The following is a 19,747-nucleotide window of genomic DNA, read 5'->3' on the forward strand; positions in this document are numbered from 1 at the left end:
CGCAAAATTAGGTTTTTCTTTTAATGTACACAATTGTGTACATAGCACCTGAAAGGGCTAAGAGCTGCGCTCTGAAAGCGAAGTCTGCGATGTAGCATTGAGCAATGCGAAACATTGCCTGATGCTACATCGCAGACTTCGCTTTTTGGTCTAAACATATGTTTCGGCATTGTCATTCGCTGAGCTGATTCAGCAAACACCAAACAGCAGTGATTAGCTGTCTGTGTGTTTTGTGGGAAAGAAGACACACGGGCTTTTTTTAGAGTGGAAGGAATACAGAATGATGTCAATTTTAAGAAGCTCCGCTTTCCCAACCTTGTTGGCCGAAGGGAGCTTCTGCAGACGTGCTACTGAGCAGATGAAACAGAACGCTCGAGCTCCAAGGCGGAATGCTTTTTTCTGACGAGCAGCACGTGCACGCCACACGAGCGAGCGCCTCACTATTCACATGAAAAACTGACTAGGGTCTTTAACTCTTTCGTTACCGCGGAAAAATGACTGATTTTCAGTGCTTCTAGAAAATATTTTTTTTCTCTGCGACTACTAGCCGCATTAAGCTTTGCTATTTATCAAACTGTAGGTTATTAGCTGGGCATCATAGTTAAATAAACTGTAGTGTTATGAGTGCAAACAGTGAAGAGAATTTATTTGTCAAATGAACAAAAAGTTGACAAAAAAAGTACAAACAAAACAAAAATCAGTGGCTGTACTGAGCCAGAAAATTATTTTCGAAATTCTGAAATATACAAAATGTTGCAAGTGGCCCTAGCCATCATTTCAATATCTTCCAGTTCTGTGCGCCGTGTTCTGTATTTTTCGTGGCCAGCAAAGTTAGCGGTTCCGAAGGCTGTGCCACTCAGAAAAGCAGTCACGTGAAGGTAGGAAGCAAAGATAAATTTCGCATGTGGCGCAGAAGACGTTTGTTCTGGATTGGGATTTTGTCTTTCGATAGCAGAGCTTGCAGTTTCTTCTCCTCTCCATTCTTTTTGGTTGGTGGCAAGCAGGGACATGAGGTGAGAAGGGGGTACCACTTTGCGCTGCTCCATCGTACTCAAAGATCTGCTGAATTAGCTCTTCTCTAAATGCCAGCTGGTCAAAGTAGGCACTTCTGGAAAGTTCTGGGACGTCTGGGTTCTCTTTGCGGTGTTCTTGGAAGAGTATAAAACTATTTACGCATGCAATGTCCACACAATGGAAAAATAGCGTCTTCCACCAACGCACACATTTCCTCAGGACGTTGTATGTTCCAATAATTTGGTCCGACTTGTCGACTCCCAACATTCCAGCGTTGTATTCGTGGACTAGAAGCGGCTTTTTGATGGTCCTCAAAGTCCACTTGTCCCCTCTTTTTTCTCTTCGTGGGGCCGAAACATGCTCGTTTGCTGTATGCATCGTGCTCATCAGGTTTACCGCACGCCTGTCTTTCCACTGCATGTAGAGGATGTTCCCTTCACGAATCCATCTAACATCTCCCCGCTGAGCTCTTCTTTCCCATTTAGCATCTTTCAATTCAGCTGGAAAACATCGGCGATCTTTGCGAGATGTGCCGCATGCAAACGTCTTGCGCGCAAGGAGGTGGTCGAAAAGTTTCGTTGATGTATAGAAGTTGTCCATGTAAATCTTGTACCCTTGATCAAGGTACTCTGTGCAGAGCTTGGTGACTACGTCAAAAGCTAGACCGTGAGGTCCTGGTGTCTCACGCTTGCCAGTGTACACAACAAATTGAAGGGTGTAGCCTGTTCTTGAGTCTGCCACCACCCAGAGTTTGTATCCCCACTTCGTCACTTTGTCTCGAATGTATTGCCTTATTCCTGATCGGGCTTTAGATTTTACCATGCGTTCATCGACTGAGAGATCACGCCGTGGTTGGAAAAAACTTGCTGATTTTTCATTGATGTGCTTCAACAGCCAGTATACCTTCCAGGTTTTGCCGACAGAAGCTGCAGCTCCACAGTCCTCCGGGTCCGATACGTGTAAGAACGCCAGCAGCGCAGAAAAGCGCTTTCTTGGCATAATATTTGGTGGTAGAAGGCCTCTGAATATTCCTGTTGTTTTCCAGTATTAGTGCAGTCGCGGAACTTCAACCATTCCCATGTAGATGAGAATCCCAATAAATTGCAGCATCTCGAGCGGTGTGACCTTCTCCCAGGAGCCGTCACGCCGAGCGTATGTCTGCCGGTCCAAAATGTGCATCCAAGGATATTTGTTTGTGTTCTCACACAAAGTCCTTACCACCTCGGAAGTGAAAAACAAAAGAAAAAAATCTAGTGCTCTTGAGAAGCGCCGTGAGTCGCTCCGCAGTGCTGCGCCAACATGGACACCGGGCTGTCTCTTGGGCGAAAACTGGATACGGCGCGACGCATTCGGAAAAGTATCCTTGCCGTACGTTGTTGAGACTCTAAACATGCAAGAAAAAACGCTGTCGTCAAATACAAAGCGCGCGTTTGTATAAATACAGTGTGCAAGCTAAAACGAAACACACCTGCGAGCTCCTATTGACGTTCCCGGATCTTGAGCTGGAGTGTCGCTGTCAGAACTAAAATCTGACGACCCTGCATCGTTACTGGAGTCATCACTGCTGCTTGAGTCACAAAAATCGGCAGAAAAAGCGGCCGAAGTGCTTGCAACAGCCTTCCGCTTTTGAGGTGCGCGCGGCAAACTTGACGCCATGGCTCCCGACTACGCGGTAACTTTTGGTTTAAGTTTCGTTTTTAACAGCGCCGTCTCACGTCAGAAGATGAAAACCAAAACCGAAACTGAAAAAGTAGATGTCTACGAGCAAACTAGGTGGCGCTGTCTGTCTTGACGCGCCAATTTTGATTTTTTCAGACGCTTTGAAAGTCATCGTAACTCCGTGTCCGATTTTCTATGGCGCGGTACTGAAAGAGTTAAGCGCGCGTTCTAAACTGAAAGTTCTCAAGGCAAACGACCCTTCCATTTTCGCGTAAATAGTATGGATATGAATGTATCAAATACCAATATTTATGCACATGGCACTCAACTGTAATTTTTTGAAAGGTTCACTTTAAAGATACTGAAGCAAAATTTTGATTTTCCAGAAAAATGAGTTGCAGACTTTACACTAACTCACAGCTGCTTAGACATCCTGCTGAACCTGGGCTGCCTAAGTACTTGTGGGTGTGAGAAATGAAGAAACAACTTGACTACATACCAAAAACATACAAGCATCACTTACTGCATCTGGTGAGTAGTTTTCGCAGGGTAGCTTTTCCAACCTTGCCGTGGCTCGGAACATGCTCGAACAAGGTCCATTACCGCAGAACCCCGCATCGGCGGAGGCCAGAGGCACTCCTTTTCTGAAGGCAGAACCCAGCTGCTCGGTACAATTGACACATTGCACTCTTCGGATGTGAATTCTACTACCGAAAATTCTCGGCCTCGTCTCTGAAATGAAAAATAAATTTAGGTCAATGTAAGACCAAATTGAATTTGATCTGGAAGGTCGCAGTAAACCAAGCCAAAATAATGATTCCATGCAATAAGTAAACTTGAGACTTCCTTCAAACATGTATTCACTGTGTAGTTGCGTTGTTGATGCAATTAATGTAGCGGTGCAGGCGAGCTGGATAAGAATAAACAATACATCATCTCTGGAGAAGAGGAATGAGCCGGCCTAGACGGCTTGGTCACGCTCAAGAGTCGTGTATGGTGCTGATATCGGGAGATGGTGCATAGCCTCCTTTATTTTAGCAGCCTGTCAGATCCTGAAAAAGAGCGGCATTGGAAAAAGAGAAAGGAGGGGCAGAGAGAGAGGTGCCCAAGAACTAGAACCAAATACTTTGCTAGAACTCTCGGTGGTGCCACCCAAGCATGAGCGGTCAAATGCAAAAACCTTCCTGCTGCAATTTTTTTGTCAATTTTTTGTCCATTTGTATGAGTATTCCAAACAAATATGCCGAATCTACCCGAATCATCCTATCACTAGAAGATTCGGTCAATTATCCGAATCTCCAGAATCGAGTCTGAATCTCGGTTCACAAAAAAGTTCGTCCTATCACTATATTTGATTAATCATACAAATTGCTTGAATCGGAGCAAAAAGAATGTTTGGCCTGCGTAGCTTCGGGAATTGATTTCAATTGGGGAATACGACGCGGGCGGTCGTGTTTGTTGACATAGTCTTCGCACGGGCGGTCTCGTACTGCTGACGCACATCGTCCAGTGCGTAACATTGTCTAGTGCTGAAAATCGCGTTTGCGGGGGACGCCCATGCAGCTGCCACTTGCTATCTCGGAGGGTGCCATTACACACTTCGTTCCGGCTCAAACGACGCCCGTCTTGGATTTAGGTGGTCGCACACTGCGAGAACCGCGCTGTTTTCTTTTTGGGGCAATTTTTAGGTCAATGACGCAAAACCTGAAATTAGGTATGCGTTCGGCGCTTGTGCAGTACCGACGACGCTCTTCGTTTGCATACCTTAAGTCTGAGGACTACGGCTGGGCGCCGGCCAGGTGAGGCGTAGGGCGATCAGGCGAGGGCAGGGCAACTAACAGTCGAATATGTTCTATCAACGGGCGTATAAGAAAAGGAATGAAGCGCTGAGGCGCTGACGCGCCGCATGGTTCGGTTGCGCGAAAACAGAAGTCGGCAGGAACACTTTTTCGGCCAGGCTTGACTTTCAAGGATAAAAAGAACAGAGGGCTGTGGTAGGTGGCACTAATAGCTTGTTCACAAAAGAAATTCGGTACGCTATATGTATTCTAGAACTCCCTATTATGGCCTGCAGTGACAACAATTCGGAAGACCGTCACAATACTTCAGCCATGATCTCAACTCTTGGAAAATTAGCCCGGAATGTGCACAGGGGCAGCGTAGCTTCTGTCACTGTTTTTCTTTCCTGCACTAATTTTCCTCCATTTTTATCCAGAATAGCATAACAAAAATGCACTCACCCAGACATGGCAGTAGTTTCCCCGCAGCAAAGCGGGAGTTGACGGAGAACCAAAAACGTGGCTAGCCGGATGTCGCGCAGCTAGCAGCTAGGGCGTAGGACAATACTCAACGTTGAAAGGTCCGGTTCACTGTAATCTGCTTGACGCACTGTCCATACATCATAGCTGGATCAATAGATGCATCTCAACCATTTTTATTGGGCAGCGGTTTGTACCACCTGGCCACCATCTGTGACGAAGAATGACGAAAAAAGCTGCCTACGATGGGGCACGTGTCAATGAGACGACGGCGGGCTCCTTTCGATTACTGGAATTGTAATTAAAACACCACCCGAACGGTCTGCTGGTGAAATTTGGTTCGACGAAATGATTGCCACCGCTTTCCAGCTATGGACTGTGGCAGGTCAAGAACGGTGCACAAACTGGGAAGGAGGAAACGGCCGAAAGCTCAGAATGGACAGGTTTATTCTGTCCACTCCGAGCTTTCGAATGCTTCGTCCCCTCCAGCTCGTACAACTTTCTTGACCTGTCACTGACTATGCTCCCGCTGTTCCATGTTCATTGTATAATATAGCAATTGAATAGAATGTGTGTATACTTATTCAATAGTGCTGATACGGCTGTGACAGCAAATAATAAAGAATCAAGAATGCAAGTGAGTGAGACCGGGACAAATCAAACACAGTCTTATCACAGAAGGGCATGAACAGCTCCGAAAGGCAATACCCGAGTCTCTGAGTACTGCCTTTCGCAGCGTTAAAGACACGTTTAGAATCCGTCAGAAATCAAACTCATAACAAGCATTCCATTAATGTTGTTTTATTCCTTTGGTGGAGGCAGGGATTACCTACTAGGACTAGCCAGGTCTCATGATTCAGTCAGGCGATTCAGCCCCATTCTGCTATATGTGCTTGTCTAAAAACGCCAGCAAATATCATTTTAAGCGTATTTCATGCTCACAGATTCCTTACAAATATAAGCCCCCCCCCCCCCGCCCCCTCCCCTCAAAAAAATAAAAAATAAAAATAAATTTGGAATTTATTTGTGTCCGCAATTAAAGTGGGTGTGACAAGTATGTAGCGCCCCCCTCCAGTCCGCCCGTCTGCGGCCGCCTCGCTCGGCGGACAACATTGATCACCTCGCCCAATAAACGCCGTTGAGCGTACGCCGCTCCGGTCAGTCATCGTCCACCCTCACACAACCAGGCTGCGTGTCGTCTCTCCTCGGCGGGTGCTTCGGCCCCCTTCGTCCACGTTCGAGAAGGATCGTGACACTGGCGACGAGGAACCATGGCACTGGAGGCCACCAACGTGCACGGTTCGGCCCACGCCGCCGAGAGAGTCGCAACACCGCCCCCCGCTCCTGTCGCCATGCCGCTGTACGGGAGGCTCGAGCCGTTCGAGGGAGTTGGGTCCGCCTGGCCTGTCTACGAAGAACAAGTCTACGTGTTCTTCCGGGCGAACGACACGCCGGAGGCGAAACAACGGGACATCTTCTTGGCCAGCTGCGGGACCCGCGTCTTCAGCCTCCGTCTCTACCTCCTCAAGCCGGCCACGCCGCACGTCAAAGCGCTGGGTGAGCTGCTCGCCACGCTGCGCTCGCACTTCAGCCCGGCGCCGTCCACGCTTATGGAGCGGTTCCGCTTCAACAACCGGAGCCGCCGAGACGGGGAGACCCTCGGGCAGTTCGTCGCTGCGCTACGAGGGTTAGCGAGCACCTGCGCCTTCGGCGACCAGTTGGACTCGCTACTCCGGGACCGGTTTGTCTGCGGCATCAACAACCCTGCCATGCAGACGCGACTCCTGGAGCTCCCCGACCCCTCGCTGGACGACGCGGTGAAGGCAGCGCTGGCGATGGAAGCAGCAGCGAAGAACGCCACCGCCGTACGGGGTAGGAGCCGTCCTGTCGCACCGGGGTCAGGATGGTCAGGAACGCCCTGTGGCGTTTGCTTCTCGTCGGCTTCATGCGGCGGAGCAGTGCTACAGCCAGTTCGACAAGGAAGGCTTGGCCCTCATCTTCGGGGTCCAGCGCTTCCATCAGTACCTGTGGGGCCGGCAATTCGAGGCGGTCACGGACTACAAGCCGCTGCTGGGGCTGCTGGGGCCTGACAAGGCAGTCCTAGTGCAAGCATCGCCTCGTGTGGTACGCTGGGCCTTGACGCTGGCAGCCTACAGGTACAAGCTGGTCTACCGCCCTGGAAAGGACCTGGGACCTGCTGACGCCCTGAGCCGCCTGCCCCTGCCGGAGGTGCCTGCTGCCGTTCCAGAGCCTGCTGACGTGTTCCTGCTGGAGCGGGCCTACCCGGGGGTGCTCACCAGGACTGCGGTGGCGCAGGCGACCAGCCGGGACCCGGTCCTGTCTCAGGTGGTCAAGGCGGTTGCCCGAGGGGAGGAACTGCGTCACCAGGCATGCAGCCACAAGACCGCCGAGCTGAGCTTGGAGCAGGGCTGCCTCCTGGGGGGTTCCAGGGTGGTGATTCCACAAAGTCTCCGGGCCAAGGTCCTGCAGTTGCTGCATGCAGGGCTTCCTGGCGTGGAAAAGACCAAGATGGTGGCACGGTCGCACGTTTGTGGCCTGGCTTGGACCAGGACATCGTGCACCAGGTGCAAGGCTGCCAGGTCTGCCAGGAGAACCAGCGAGCCTCGCGCCACGTGGAGATCACCCCCTGGCCGTTCCCACAGAGGCCGTGGTCCCGCTTGCATGTGGACTATGCGGGACCCTTCAAGGGCCACTACTTCCTGGTAGTAATGGACGCCTTCTCCAAGTGGGTGGAGGCACTGCCAGTCACCAGTCTCTCGGCAAGCGCGACCATTGTAGCGCTGCGGCAAGTCTTCGCGGCGCAGGGATTGCCGGACATTATTGTGTCCGACAATGGTCCCGCTTTCGCCAGCGCCAAGTACCTGGACTGGCTGCAGAGGAATGGAATCCGCCGGATGCTGGTTCCGCCGTACCACCCCGCTTCCAATGGTGCAGCAGAGCGGGTGGTACAGACCATCAAGGACAAGCTCAAGGAGAGCCAGCCCGGGGATTTCCGAACGCAGGTGGCCCGGGTATTGTTCCAGTACCGGACCAGACCCCACAAGGTCACTGGCCGTGCCCCCTGCGAGCTTTTGCTGGGCCGGATGGTCAAGACACCCTTGGACGTCTTGCACCCAGACCTCCGGTCCACGGCGCTCCTGAAGCAGCTGAAGCAGAAGCTGGCTGCTGACTGAGGGTGCCGTCCCGGGCCTTTGCCGGAGCCGGGAGCGTCGGTGTACGCCAGGAACTTCCGTCCTGGCCCACCCTGGTCTGCCGGGCGTGTGGTTTCACCAGCGAGTGCCTCGTCGCTGCTCGTCCGCATGCTCGACGGGACCACCTGGCACCGGCACGCCGACCATGTCAGGCCTCGCCTCGGGACCTGGCTTCCACTTTCGGCCGTCGCTTCTAAGGACCAGCCTGCAGGGGGCCCAACAACAGCACCAGTAGCGGCCAGCGGAGCGCCACCCACCCTGGAGGCGACAAGCGTCGCCACTCCTGTGGCACCAGTTGGACCGGTGCCACATCCCAATCCGGTCCCTGCGTTTCCACCGGGTGGAGCGCGACCTGTACAGGCAGCGCCCGGCATTGCCACTCCTGGCCCGTCGACACTAGTACCCAGGCGGGGTACACGCCAGCGAAGGCCCCCTGACCGCTACTCGCCGGGGTAACCTTCGCCGTTGACCGGCCAGGACTTTGCATGACCAGACGCCAAGTTGGTGTCGGCCGTGCGCGTTGTGTATATTTAGTTATTTTGTTTTTTAGAGAAACAAACTGGGGGGGGGAGGAATGTGACAAGTATGTAGCGCCCCCCTCCAGTCCGCCCGTCTGCGGCCGCCTGGCTCGGCGGACAACATTGATCACCTTGCCCAATAAACGCCGTTGAGCGTACGCCGCTCCGGTCAGTCATCGTTCACCCTCACAACCAGGCTGCGTGTCGTCTCTCTTCGGCGGGTGCTTCGGCCCCCCTCGTCCACGTTCGAGAAGGATCGTGACAGTGGGACGTTTGTCTAGCTGAAATATCCCAGGTACGAAATTTACACCGATTTCATCAAACGTTTTGACGCTGGAATAACTAAAGTTGTTGCGGCATTTAGAGTGACGCCGTAGTAACTTTAGTTCTCAGAAGGCAGCTGGCAGTGCACGGTACAGCTCGCACTGCACGCTGTCTGTCACACTCTGCACATGCAGAGCTTCAGCGAGGTTGTCGGACGTGCAGAAAGACAGCGCATCGCGGCAGTGGTGGCGTTGTGAAACTAGCTGGTGATATCGGTATGGCTCGAATCCCGGGGGTTTTTGGTCTGCATCGACAGTGAAACGGTCGACATAAAAAGAAAAAAAAAAAATTTCACCTGCGAACATGCGTGATTGCGCGTGTTCGCGTGGCACACACAAACAATGCAAAGCACTTAGTGCTCCCCGTATACATTCCCGGTTTGCAGGTTGCTCTCCACAAGTTCGCTGATTAACTGCCTTCACAGATTCAATTGACCTATAATTTTCTGGACAAAAGCCCATTAGGAACCAATCGAAACCATTTAGGCTTTTGACCTCAATTTGGAAAGTGATGGGTCTGGGGTTGTAAAGCCGTGTCTGAATAAACGCTTAAACTCAAAGTGAAAGTAACGGTAGATTACCTTTTCGTGATACAAAGGCCTCCGATTTCTGTAATTCCGTGCCGAAATAATTGAGGTCAGGGTGGCGATGTCGTCGAGCTGACCGTCGCTTTTGTATAAGAGTCGACAGTCCGTTACGCAGCTGTCGATAACTCCTAACGGTACATCGTCTGAATGCGCGAAGGTATTGGGCGAGAGATTTTGAATGTATCTTCGATAGAATGCTTATGAAAATGTTCGCAGTTAGAAAACAGATTTTTTTTCTTTATTGCCATTAAAAAGCAGATGGTAATCATAAGAACTGCAGATGCATCCGGATTTGGCGTTGAAGAAGTTATAATAATAATAGTAATAATAATTATTATTATTGTTTGCTCTTATGATAAATACAATTTTGAAGCCTAAAATTATGCCATGAGGTTATGGCACTGCACTTCCTCAGTCGCTGCAGTTGCCACTGTCTTTTCATGCAAGCACACATGCCCTTTGCCAAATTATGCTCCAACTGAATTTGGCCATATTTCGCATGCACTACAATAACCTGCAAAACTTTTCGTCAGTACACTGTGCCGTTTTATGTTTTTGTTTCCGGAGTAAAGCTGTGTGCAGTCTGTCCCTATTATACCATAGCGGTTTTAGTATCTTGTTAGCTTTCAGTGAGCAACTTTCAGTGGCACAGTGTAGTCTAAAATGTGCTCGGCTTGTCATTTTATGAGGTGCCTTTCGTGCAAAGTGCTTGTACGGGCATTTCAAAAGAAAGTTTCAACTCTAAAATTGCCCGCAAAAATCAGGGACTCGACGTATCAAGTAAAAACTTACCTCGAATAAGGCTTTTACAGGTCGGATTTATGCATAAAGTTTTAAATCTCAACTAGAAGTTCAAAAAAAAAAATTCTTAATGGTTTTTAATGAGTCAGTTTTTTATTTCTTTTTCCCACTTGAAGCAGAGACAATACATATTCGATTCGGGCGCTTATTTTAGTGTCTCTAAATAGAGTTACAATTATCTCCTCGGTTCATTTGTTTCATAAGGAAAGATGATCACCTGTATGTGGCCACTGTGGAAAGGTAGACACACGAGCTCTGTTCATATGCAGTGAGCTCATTACTCTACAAATAGTAAGCATAAAAGCAAGTGAAGGCAATGTAGTCCAGCAAGTCATGATAATCCCATTTCAGTTTGTATCTACAAAGTGTTTTATTTGTCGGCAAACCACATTTTGCACAAAGTTATATGAATACAAATTTATTTTGGAAATATTTATGATTGTTGCCATGAAACATGCAAGTCTTTGCAATTTGTACAAGAGATGTCCTTTTTCCTACCTCCAATGACCTGGGTAGAAAGAAAACACGTGATAACAGATGTAACATGTACGAAATGTTTGGTAGGTCTTTATGTATTACCTTTACAGATTCCGGACTCATTGTGACAGGACACCAGTTGTTGAACTGAATAAAGGGAACCACCTGTCTTTTCAGCCACTTTATCATTGTTCTTTGGGTCTTCATTACCGTGGACCACAGCCCGTCAAACCATTGTTTCATGGAATAGAAGAGAAAGTACGAGGGTGCCATGTATTGACTGTACGGCGACTACTTAAGCAGGTCACGCGTTTGTCTTCAAGTGCGCCAGAGTGGCCGAGAACCCACGCGCTAACCTTATTTGAGGAGGGTATCGAGAAGGTTGCACACGTCATCCCATTCATCGAAGAAAAAAAAAAATCCTCGTTCACTTAATACATCACTGATCTAAAACAATAAAATTTTCAAAACCACTCTCTTGTGCTGCCAAAGTTATTTTGGGACCTCAGAGAGACCTAATCGAAGGCAGGAAAGTTATGAAACAATCGACAGCGCTCAACTATGTCGAGAAAAAAATGATCAAAAAGAACCGGGACCTGCAGATACTCGGTTTTGCTACAGTACACATAGAGGATGCACGACTTCATCTCTGTCACTTCCATTTGAACTTGCACTTGTGTGTAATGTCTGCTGCTGGGCTTGAGGTACTTGCCACCACAGAGCTGAGCCTTCAAGAACACTTGCAAACTGCGCGGACACTTGATTTGGAGAAGCCGTGCCTTATAGCAGCTGCACGCAACCAGCCCATCTGGGCTCGCACCAAGGAAGGGGTGATAGCGAGATAGCACGAGTCCACTCTCTTTCACTTCGAGGTCCACATGGTTTTGGTTTTTCTCTTTGAATGTGTCTCTTGCTGGCCTTTCTAGCAATAGGCCCCTCTTCATGTCGGGCGTTGCCCTAATTCTCGTTTTGCCCATCACTGCACCCATAAGAGATTCGGCGTCATGAGATTCCATGTTTGTCCTACAAGTGTGCACCCATGTATGTACTCCATGTGCCATTGAAGCGGTGATGATACCTTCTTTGTAACGGTGCCAAAGAGTGCAAGCACTTTGGAGCCTCGTAGCCTGCTCTACAGCAGCTACTTCTTCAGCTGTGTAGGGTGTGAAGGCCAGCTTCTGATGTGCTTGGTTTAACCACCACAGAGGTAGTTTGGCAATAGTTTCGGAGTCGAGACGTTCCTTACCTTCAACAGGTTAAAAGTCGTTTGCTTCGAGTACATCTGCAAAACGCTGTAGGCCATTCTCCTTCAGGTTGTTGTGCACGTTTATCAGGTCCAGTGGAGCCAGATTTGTGTCCTTACTTTTAAGTGATGACTATGCCACTCGTCGATCATGATGCGTTGGAGCATATTGCTTATTCTTTGGAAAAGACCATGCCATCAAATTGTTTGCTGACTTTCTTTGGGTCTCTAGGATTGTACCATCGTCGCTCTGTCTCGGTGCAAGCAACATTTTCTGGTACGGTGCCGAGGTCGTGCTGTACAATGTATGATAGACCGTAAAATACACACCAAAGGTCTCTACAAACACAGCCTTTTCCCGCAACACATGAACACTGGCCAGTGGTTATCTCATCGTCGCACTTTGACAGCTGGGCACTAACTTTGTAGAGGGTTCGGGTGGACAGGGAAGCCAAAACTTTTGCACGGAAAAGAGTTTCTTCAGAATCCCTCGTCGCGAACTCGAGCTTCTGTAGGTGACCTGGCGTAGAGAGGCGCAGGCCAGCCTCCCTGTGCTTTCCAGCTCCTTTGCTGTCTATGTACCTGCGTAATAAATATTAAAATCAACATCTAGCATGAAAACACTGTAGAGCTGTTAGAATCGCTTAACAAAGGGAACCTTTAGCATGTTAAAAGGAGGGTGTATACTTTCCGGTGTTTATAAGAAAAATCGGCGGATGTTTACTTGCTTCTAGAATACCGGTGCATTTCGGTGAATTCTCTCGTGCAGAGGCTAAAAACGGTGATTATAGCGGAAAAAAAATTTCATGCCAGGAATACTAATATGACCCCTTATTACCCTTCGATACAAGTCTTCAGCGAAAGCAACAGTTTAGGAAGCCATCCTCATTTTCTCTACTAAAATCTTGATAAAATCTTTGTTTGAAACATACATGTTCTATTGCTTGCTTCGCTGCAGATACTTTTTGAATACATGTTTAATACCAGAAGGTTGTACATACCTATAAATCTGCTCCTTTCCAAAAAATGGATTTAGTGACCTCCTCTCGCGGGTCCAGTCTTCCTGTTGTGTTGGCTTAGTACAGATGCCATATACCTGAAAAGAAAAGGGGTAGGCAAGTAAATTTACAGAACTACAGGGCGTTCCAAAATAAAGTTTTGACTCTAAAATGGCCCGCAAAAATCTGGGACTCGATGTATCAAGCAGAAACTTGCCTCAAATATATCTTTTACTGGTCCGGATGATACATCTAAATTTTAAAAAGAACGAATAAAAAACAAAAATGTCCCATGATTTTAAATTGGGAAGTTTTTTTTTTTTTTTTTTTGAACTTGAAGTAGAGACTTGAAATTCTAATGTGTAAATGGGACTAGCAAAATACGTATTCGAGGCAAGTTTCAACTGGGTGCATTAAGTCGCTTATTTTTGAGTGTCTAAAATAAAGTTAGAGGCTACTATTCATGATTGGAAATCCCCGAGGCTGCAGGTAACGACACACACTCAAGAGTCTCTACTATTCATGGCCCATCGAAAATTGGCGACTGGACGTATCAAGTTGAAAGATACCTCGAATACATATGTTACTAGTCCCACTTAAACATCAAAAACTGAAGTATGTATTCCGACTACAAAAAGAATTTAAAAAAAAACTCTCATTTGCAACACTTTTTATTTTGTTTTGTTTTTGTGCTTGGTTTTGAAACTTGAAATTTTAATGTGTAAATTCGACTTGTAAGAAACGCTATTCGACGTAGGTTTCTACTTGATACGTCGAGTCACTTATTTTTGCGTGTGATTTTAGAGTCGAAAATTTATTTTGAAACACCCTGTAGTTTATGCAGGGAATGTTACTCTGAAGTGCCATTATGCTTTGAAAGATAGGACCAAGTACTATATTAATAACACCAACCTAGAACAAAGGAAGACTGCTAGTAACAGGTGCAGTCTGGCCCTATGTTAGAATGCAAGTGGTTTGCTGGTCAAAGTTCCCTACGCGCGTTCTCTCGGTGCTGTCACGAGAGCTGTCACATACTCAGCCAGCGCCGAGAAAGTCTGAAAAATATCAGCTCGGTTTGCGCCCTTATGTTTATTTCACGATGCCGCTTGGCCCAACAATCCTTCGAAATTTCCACGCTGTTTGCCACTGAACTGCCTGGTCATTCATTTCGGAATTTGCTGAGCAACAGCAGCAGCCAAGTGCAACACAACGCCGCGTGAACGACGCGACAACGCTCTTTTCATTATACGCTTACTGGCAAACTTCGGTATCACAATCAATTTAGTATGTCGGAATGCTTGCACGACCTTCACCGCTGACGAAAGCAAGCCGAGCCTGCAACAGGCCAAGACGATGATGCGTGCGTCAGTTCACGTTCCACAGGCGGGCAGTCTTGGTATGGTGCCTGAATCGCGTCTCCGACTGGTGTGTTTAGCCTCCTATCCCGCCCATACATCAAAAGTGGTTCCAAAGTGGCAACAAATGACGTCACAGAAGCCGGAGTGTCATGCTATTGCCTGTCGCGATCCTGGCGGCTGGCCGTACAAATGCTGGCGAAAAGCACGAGCGAACGCGAGTGCCGCTGTTGTCACGGCGTCCCAGCTTCCTGTTGCTCTAGCTTCCGTGAACTGTCAATGTGGAGAGCGACCTGCAGCAGAACAGACATCTGCCACATACACCACAGCTGCTGGGTCACCGCCAGGGTCACGACCGGCGACAGCATGACACTTCTATGACGTCATCAGGTGGAAATCGAGGGACCACTTTTTTGTCCGTGGTAAACAAACCAGTCGGAGATGCGTTCCAGGCACCATAGTCTCGGCGGTGTCTACAAGAAGCATGGCATCGGTGCCACTTCCGTTTTGCCCGCGCATGCGCGGGTTGCCTGGTGGGATCGGTCTATCGTCTAGGCAGCTCTGGAAACCATGTTGCTTGTGGTTCTGAAAAAAATAATTACATGCGAAAAAGGATTGTGAACTAACCTCAGTTACCCCTTCTGTGCAGCAAACATTTGCGTAAAAGTTATGCATGCATTCCACATTCCACAGTAGTTGCTTTAGAACGCTGAAACAGAAGTGGAATTATGAAGAATAAATCTCTAATAACGCTAGAAAATAAAAAAAAAACATGAAAGGTTTATTGAATGGGAAAATAAGAACTTTCAAGCTTGAATTCACAACTTATGATATATGAAATATAGTACAAGATAACTTGAAAATCTTTTCGCGGGGAATTAAAAGGGTGATGAAACAATTTTAACTGCAAAAGAATTTGTAGTTTTTAATTTTTACAGTGTTTACCTTATCAACACCGCTTCAGTCTTGAAATGTCGCAATTTTTCTGCGTGATAGCAAAGCGAAAAACAGGATTATTTTGCAATTTGCATCCACGGGGATGGTGGCCATGGGAACCAAGGCGTGACGCACACCTGGGTTGGCAAGATGTGCCTTTATGTGCTCAATATAATGCTCTATTTTATAAACATTATCGTTTCAACATAAGTGAATGCGTCATAAACCTCATACCAACAAAGTGGTACTATGTTCAGTTTTACTGGCAGCGTCTACCCGATGTGAAAAAAAAAAAAAACTATTCCTCCGTTGACCCCCCCCCCCCCTCCCCTTTCAACCTTAGGCTACTCGCCGTTCATTCGCAAGCAGAGGCAACACCACCTAGAGGAGAAGGCCAGAAGACGTGTCCTGTGACATGGCGGCAGAGGTCGGCATTTTAGGTCGCCCTCACCCTCACAGCCACACTTACCTAAGCCCCTCACTCACCCTCACCCTCACAGCTACACTCACCTTTAGCCCCTCACTCACCCTCACCCTCACAGTCACACTCACCTTCAGCCCTTCACTCACCCTCACTGAACCTCACGGCCCTCACGCACTCACCGCCCTCACGGCCCTCACGCCCCTCACCGCCCTCACGGCCCTCACGGCCCTCACCGCCCTCACGGCCCTCACGGCCCTCACCGCCCTCACGGCCCTCACGCACTCATAGCCCTCACGCCACTCACCGCCCTCACCGCCCTCACGGCCCTCACCGCCCTCACCGCCCTCACGCCACTCACCGCCCTCACGCCACTCACCGCCCTCACGCCACTCACCGCCCTCACGCGCCTCACCGCCCTTGCGGCCCTCACACCCCTCACACACTGATGGCCCTCACGCCACTCAGGCCAGCTTCAGATGGGGCAATTTCGCCCAGAAACTTTACGTCGCAACACCAGCAACACAGGCCGCCCGCGATCACACGCAGCAACGAATTGCTGCAATTTGCCATCGTCATCATAAAATTTTATTTTTCTTGCACTATTTAGACACAATTACGCGTTATAAACGTGTTTTTATGCATTTAAATCTCGTTAAGAATACTAATGCACCTTTCTGAAACAGTTTCTTTCCAAAAAAACGATCTATTTCAAACCAGAACCAAGTCTTTCGGTGTCATCATCACCGGCACGAGGTATCACATGAAAATTTTGCGTCCCTGATTGGATGCAGCCGCTTCAAACGCATTCGAATTGCTCCGAGTTGCATGGCCCTCACGGCCCTCACCACCCTCACGGCCCTCACGGCCCTCACCGCCCTCACCGCCCTCACGGCCCTCACCGCCCTCACGGCCCTCACCGCCCTCATGGCCCTCACCACCCTCACCGCCCTCACAGCCCTCACGGCCCTCACCGCCCTCACAGCCCTCACGGCCCTCACGGCCCTCACTCACCCTCACACTCATGAATTTTCCTGCTTCAGAAACTCACTCACCGTCACCTCACCTGTGAAGACGAGGGTGAGTGAGGGTGAGTGAGGGCCCTCATGAGTGAGGTTTGCCGAGGTATGCATGGCGGTAGGCTGACGTGCGCGGTGCTATAGCGCTGAGCTGAAAGTTTTGCGCGTAGCTTTTACATCTTAGAAACGCTGTTTTTCGCTCAATTTTTTGCAGAGCAAACATGAAAGGTGGGAACACCAAGTGATTTAAAGAACAGATTTTAAATTGCATGAATATTATTAAAGCCTACAATTGTTGTAGTGATGGACAAGAAAGTGATATTTCGACACAGATGTGTTCCTGTTTGAAACAAACAACTGAGCTATATAATCATCTCCAAAAGGCATGGGCATTATAAAATAGTTTTACTAAAATGGCAATATTCGTAGTAATCGGACATATATCTTCTCAAAATAAACTGGCACCATTTATATACCTGTTCGTCAATCAGATGCACTCTGATTATTCCAATATAAAGCGTGTTATCTGGATGTGGCAATCGAAACGCACTGATGCGTTTCATTTTCATATTACGGTATTACAAGTTTATATCTAAGTACAATAAGATTGTAATAGTTGGACGTTGTCTTATGCTCTTACTTCGATGTAACAGAGTCTGGAAACGACACAGCTACGTTACTGCGTCGAAAAGTAAGTTCTGTACGCGAACGATGCACGTCTGGAATCTTCATGACCCAAGCTGCTTTGATTTACACTACAAAAGGGAGTGGCAGGAAATTGCTCTCGTTTCAATACTGCTGAACAAGCTTTCTTGTACCGAATTTTCTTCAAATATACGAGTTGAGAAAATTTGCACGCATGCATCTTAGATGCCATTCGGTAGATTTTGTTACACCGAGACACACAGTGTGTGTACGGCATGTCGACCTTTATGCCATATCACCACCCAAAGATATTGCACAAATGAAATGAAGGACATAACAGATATACTATCTGGATTCACATGCAGGCATCGACATCATAGCTGCGTTGCCTTTACATGAGGATGGAGCACGAACACCCTGTTCGCTTAAGGTGAACACATTTATGAAGCCTTGACAACTTAGGTCTTCATTATAAGGTATTGCACTTTCACTCACAGCGTGTCTGTCGCCTCGTAACAAAAGGTGATTTTTTATAAAATGTTTGCACTGCACCAGCACAAGCTTCAGCAGAGACTCACTTTTGTGGTTGTCCTCTCGGGCGTCACTCTTCAATCGTTTACAGTTGCACTGTGAGATGAGTGACGAGCTGGTGCTAACTAAGTCGGACGTAACTTTCTTCGCTCGCTGAGTTTCGGCTTTTCGTTTTTTTTTTCTGTTCTGCATTTGCTTCACCAAATGTCGGATAGGAGTCATGTTCTCTCTGCCGAGAACCGATTACTTTATTTATGGTGCGTCATCTTCAGCGATGTGCACTAAGGTTAGGTGTCCACCGCCTTCATTGAGATACCAAAACGTAGACTGTCTACTTCTCAGGTTGTCGGCAAGGTCTTTGAGGCTGAGTCTGGTGTCAGCTTCTTTTTCAGAGTGGAAGGTCTCCATGGATTCTGCAATCACGGTCTCCACTGTAGCGGCATCCTAATGCCTTTTCTTGGAATCGGGGTCCACTCTTGTGGTGCTTTGATTGGACAGGTGGCTGGGGCAGTGTGGGAACTTCGAAGGGACTGCGTCCGGGCGAAGGCGGGGGTGCGTCAGAGGTGCAGTCAGTGTGCGCCCCTAAGACACGTGAATATGAAACGTCTCCCGCATGATAGCTTTCTCGTCAAAATGAAGCTTCCAGACCTAGAACGAACGTTCATGGTGATCGATAGTTTGGCAATGTTTGGTGCTATATTAAATCGGTTGGAATTTGGCGTGTCTTTTTTATACTTATGTCTTTTCCCGTACTGTTTCAGTTCGTGCTTTTAAACCTTTGAAAATCTAAAATGAAGATCTGTCTTCGTGTAAGTAGCAGACGAAATATGTTAAAATTGTTCTGCTAACTTTGCCTGGATGTTGCACAAGCTTTGCAGATGCGACTTTTACGCCGTTTTGTAATATCTTCGATAGTCTGCAAAGTACATAAAATTTGCTGGCCCTTGGTCTGAGTTGTTTTTAAGGCCAGAGGGAGTCCCTGGCCGCTTGAATACCTCAATGCCGCTAGACTTACGTCCACTGACTCATGTACGTTATGTAACGGAAGATCAGAACCCTAGGAAGCAGCTGCAATGCTATGCACGTCAGTTCGGACATAAGGTTATACTAGGTTACACTGACATGCCCTAAAAGCCCCAAACTAAAGTTAAAACAAAGCAGACGTGTAGCGGAGTTTCTGCTGATTGGCTTCTCTGTAACGTGATGATCGTAAATGTCGCTTGCCAGACACTGGTCGCCTGTATTCACATACCTGGGCTATTGACATTATAGCTGAATTTATTATCACAAACTCTTTCACACACGATATGCAAATTAAATTTGGCCTAATCTGTTGCTTTTTCAACTAAAAAATGAAAGACGTTTACAAATCTCTTTAACACGAAGTTAGAGTGCAGCTCTTGAGGAGGAGGAGGGGAGGTTATGCCCCTTCTCCTCTTCTAAACCCTCTCGTCCTTCTCCCTACTACACCTCTCCCCTCTACCTCCTGGATACCATATCCCCTCCCCCACAGCTTTCCCGCTAAATTTAGCTGAAAAATTGATGCCATGTGACCTGAACAGCAATTCAGTTCCCTGCTAAATTTACAGAATTGAATTTGTGTCATTTGACGTCCTTTTTCCCTCAAAATTTAACGGGGAAACTGAATTAGTGTTGAGGTCACGAGATGTCAATTTTCCCGCTATATTTAGCGGGGAATTGAATTGCTGTTGAGGTCACGTGACGTCTATTTTCCCAGTAAATATAGCGG

The 19,747-nt window shown here is 48.0% G+C and overlaps 1 protein-coding gene and 1 pseudogene across 1 annotated transcript; both read right to left on the reverse strand.

Moving 5' to 3' along the window:
• Window positions 1-697: 697 nt before the first annotated feature.
• Window positions 698-2,036, reverse strand: LOC115323637 (piggyBac transposable element-derived protein 3-like). Its single transcript, XM_042291626.1, has 2 exons — window positions 1,222-2,036; window positions 698-736 (listed from the first exon to the last, which is right to left on the reverse strand). The coding sequence occupies exons 1-2, from the start codon at window positions 2,011-2,013 to the stop codon at window positions 698-700; spliced, it is 831 nt and encodes a 276-aa protein (XP_042147560.1). The 5' UTR covers window positions 2,014-2,036.
• Window positions 2,037-11,364: 9,328 nt separating this feature from the next.
• LOC121045574 lies at window positions 11,365-13,369 on the reverse strand (annotated as a pseudogene).
• Window positions 13,370-19,747: the final 6,378 nt, after the last annotated feature.

The sequence above is a fragment of the Ixodes scapularis genome, unplaced genomic scaffold (genome assembly GCF_016920785.2).
Source record: "Ixodes scapularis isolate PalLabHiFi unplaced genomic scaffold, ASM1692078v2 PGA_scaffold2__306_contigs__length_199485367, whole genome shotgun sequence".
NCBI lineage: Eukaryota > Metazoa > Arthropoda > Arachnida > Ixodida > Ixodidae > Ixodes > Ixodes scapularis.